This window comes from Lygodium microphyllum, chromosome 13 (genome assembly GCF_053477565.2).
Source record: "Lygodium microphyllum isolate KBCC chromosome 13, Lygodium_microphyllum_v1.1.10, whole genome shotgun sequence".
Lineage (NCBI taxonomy): Eukaryota > Viridiplantae > Streptophyta > Polypodiopsida > Schizaeales > Lygodiaceae > Lygodium > Lygodium microphyllum.
Window position 1 is genome coordinate 41,025,346 of NC_141147.1, and position 3,680 is coordinate 41,029,025.

Here is a 3,680-nt window from a genome sequence, read left to right on the forward strand (position 1 = left end):
TCTCTACTTGTCTATGTCATCATGAGTTTGGTCCTCATCTTCCATCCGCCATAGTATTTACCATGCTCTAGATCCACGATTCTAACAAGTTTCACACTTGTATTGAGTGAGTGGACAAGGCACAATCTTAGTTAGACGTCTTCTTAGTGGGCAAACATTGATTCGCTAAGGCTCTCTAGGAGTGGATTAAGACCCCCGGGTTTTTGAGTCAACTAGTCCTAGTCCCACTCAATGAGGGCATTGAGCTTTCTCGTAGGGGGGGAGTTTATGAGGGAGGTCAAGTGCACAAACAAGCATTGTAGTAAGCTATCATCTTGCAAACGTCTGGGTGTTTCTCCCTCCACTCGGGCCTTGCACCTACATGATATAATCATTCTCTTTCACTCTCAAAACTCTTTTGCAATCTATTCTCTCTTGTAGCAAAGTGCTTTCTTGCAAGCAAAGGTGGTGGTTTGATTGGGGGGGATCATGGTGTCAACCATGGGTGACAAACACAAAGTTGAGAAAAGCACTCTATGCATTCCTAGTGTGTCACATGCAATGCTGAGTTAGCAAGCTGGCCAGGAGGTTGAAAGGAAAAGCAAGTGGTAATGAGGGCCTTCGCATGATGTCACCCTTTGGGTACTTTAAAATTATCGCATTACCTGCAGTTACTCAAATGGCATCGCTACAGGTCGCGTTGCCCTGCAAGATGCCCACCCCTGCAAGGATTTTAGGGTTATTGCCTAGACAGAGAAGCACGACCGTGGTTAGAGTTCGCCAGGACGGCCGAAGTGAGAGGAAATGCCTGCGCTGTGGTCGAATGTACACAGATGACGACAACGGTCCCAATGCCTGTGCCTTTCACGGCCATATGACAGGTACAATCCTATTAAGTACTAATTAGGGCTTGCAGACATAGATCTGTAGTGCCATGGCTGCCACCTTCTTACAGAGGTCAGCCCATGCCTGCCTCAGGGGACAAAGGATTGTTTGCAATTGCTCCTCCCCATCAGGGGATAGATGGAGAATGGACAGACGAAAGTGGAGTGATTGTGTACAAGTGGAATGATGCCCTCCACAGGCCCAACACAGGCAGGAACAACTGGAAGCGCCGGTGGACATGTTGCGGCGTTTATGATGAAGATGCGCCCCCCTGCAGGCTGGGGTTTCATGTCTGTTATGATGATGGAGCAACCCTTTTTTAGCAATGAGATACATGCAAAGTATGCCCACTGAAGTGTCACCTTGTTTAATGACGATGGAGCTTCTTATTCTAGGACTGCTGCAGAGAAGCAGTAAAGTTTAAATGCAGGTATTATCTTCATTACATAATTACTCTAGCAGCAGCAAGGCACATGTACTCTGGAAGATTGGTGTTTACCCCTCTTAACATAGAAGTGACTGAGGGTGTTGTACAGAATCTATGCTACCAATAGTCTGCATCAAAGCAAGTGCTCCTTGACTAGAAGGTGATTGTTTCTTCAAGCAACTTGATTTGTCACTATTCTAATGTGGCACCCGCCCCTGCGTTCTCTTTTTTTTGTGGGGGAGGTGGGGGGCTGCCATGTGGCACCTGCCCCCCACTTCTCCTTAACTAATAGTATAGATTTGAAGGCTTTTTTGGAAATTTTTGAAGTTTGCAATTTTAACTTTTTTTCAAAATAAAAATTTGAAGGTGTGTCTTTTGCAATTCATTCTACACTAGGTGCCCGTGCCTAGACTCGCCCCGGCCGGGGCGGGCGTGATTTGAGAGGGGGGGGGGGTGCTGGACACGTGGCACTTGCCCCCGCGTTCTCTTTTTTTTTGTGGGTGCCACGTGGCACCTGCCCCCCACCTCTCCTTAACTAATAGTATAGATTAGCTTTAGGCCTTTATATTGTTACAAATTTTCCAATCCTTCCGGGACGTTTAAGTTTAAAATGTAGTTATGGAGCATTGCTGTATAGTAGTTATAGGCCTATCCCATAAGATTCATAGTACCATCAGTGAATCACCAACTTTATTAGGCTGTATGCTCCATGCATCACACATTAGATGCACTCCAATGGCGTGCAGCTTTCGCTATGCTATAGATTGCTTGTAGAGTCTTTCAAAAACCTCAAACAAAGAGATGGGTGTTTTTCACTGATATAATGTAACCTTCAAGATACCAGGCTGCTCTATGGAACAAGAGTGTCAACCATAAATAGAAGAATATTGAGATAGGAAAGATCACAATGCTCACAATGATGATCATGTTCATAGCCGAATTCCCATGCATGGGTATGCAATTTTCCATGGGAGAAAAGTGGTTCAGATGTGGGGTATGGATAAAGTATCATACTTGACTTTTTTGAAAAGAAAAGGTGGAGTAGGAAAAGTTTAACATATGTGGGCTATGGAAAAACTAGGAGTGGGAAATTCTAGGGATACAATACTTGACATTTTCTCTCCATAAAATTTGTTATTACTTTTTGACTATTGAGACTTTATGTTTTCATGCAACATATGGACAAGAAGTGTGTAATTGTGTGACATTGTAATTTGTGATTATCATGCTTTGGAGTTTGATCTTCTATGCTAATTTGAAGTTACAAGTTTTGAAGATTAAAAATGCATATACTCTTTTATTTTTTAGGTTTTCAAAGATAAAATTAGGGCCATGAATGGTTTAGCCCCTAGGGTTGAATTGTACTCCAATTGTACTTTTGTATCCGTATAAGTATACCATATGAAAATGTATGAAAAAAATTGTAATCATGTTAGTGTTCATTGCAATTCTGGTAGTCATCTCCTGTTGGGAACCTTAGTCAAAGTTTGATAGGGACATTGGAAGCTCTAGTAGTATCATTTGTCATGCATTTCTTGTGTGTTCCTAACCTAACAGTCATTACTTTCAATATTCATAGCATTATGATTCATTTTATGGTAGTAACTTGAATGTGTTTTATTGGTTGAATCCGCATTAAGGCCACTTTCAGTAGAATAGTCCATTTAGGACAACATTCAATCTTCTTTTTTTTTGGTGGGATGCTATAAATAATAACCATGACACATGTTGTGGTCATTATTCAAAGTATTGTTCTTTTCTTTGTCATCATCTTTTTTAATCATTGCTTACTTCTCATCCTGTTGCAATCTAGTGCTCTCACTAGTGTGGTTGTTGTTTACACATGTAGGAGTTACTCCTTGTATGTAGGCCTTACGTTAAGATAAGTTTTTTTTCTTTATAAATCTATGTTCATTCTTCTCTCTCCCCCTTTGTATATGGTGTGTGTGTGTTTCATTTTGCGTATACGTAGTATCACATATGGTATTAACACCATGTATGCTTAGAGAGAATCTCTTTTTTCTATTGCTTTTTAGTTCCATTGCTTGTGTGTTTTTATCTTTTCTATCTTCTTTAGGCATGTTCATGTTGAGGACACAATCGTTGATTTATAGTCGTTAATACATCTTTAATGTAATAAACTTCAGAGACTTAAAGGATCATCATATCAAATTTCTATGGTAGTCAAGACTATTTGAATTGAAAGGAGTGTTCATATTGTAAAGATTGTCATGAAGATTGCTGTGATCGTGAGAATCATTGAGTAAATTGTTTTAATCGTGATATGGATTGTGGTTAAATGTGACCAATCTTTTGTATATTAATTGTTATCAAGATGTGTTGGCTCAATGATTTAAATTAATTTGATGCATATATACTTTGAAATGTG

The 3,680-nt window shown here is 40.2% G+C and overlaps 1 protein-coding gene across 1 annotated transcript; it reads left to right on the plus strand.

Moving 5' to 3' along the window:
* Positions 1 to 579: 579 nt before the first annotated feature.
* On the plus strand, positions 580 to 1,658 carry LOC148026545 (uncharacterized). The gene is made up of 2 exons (XM_087690984.1): positions 580 to 860; positions 958 to 1,658. Exons 1-2 carry the CDS (start codon positions 605 to 607, stop codon positions 1,185 to 1,187), a joined length of 486 nt encoding a protein of 161 aa, XP_087547110.1. The 5' UTR covers positions 580 to 604; the 3' UTR covers positions 1,188 to 1,658.
* Positions 1,659 to 3,680: the final 2,022 nt, after the last annotated feature.

Coding starts and splice junctions, on each gene's coding strand:
- LOC148026545 (XM_087690984.1), top strand. CDS start 605: ATGATGTCACCCTTTGGGTACTTTAAAATTATCGCATTACCTGCAGTT. Junction 861..957: donor CTTTCACGGCCATATGACAG/GTACAATCCTAT, acceptor TGCCTGCCTCAG/GGGACAAAGGATTGTTTGCA.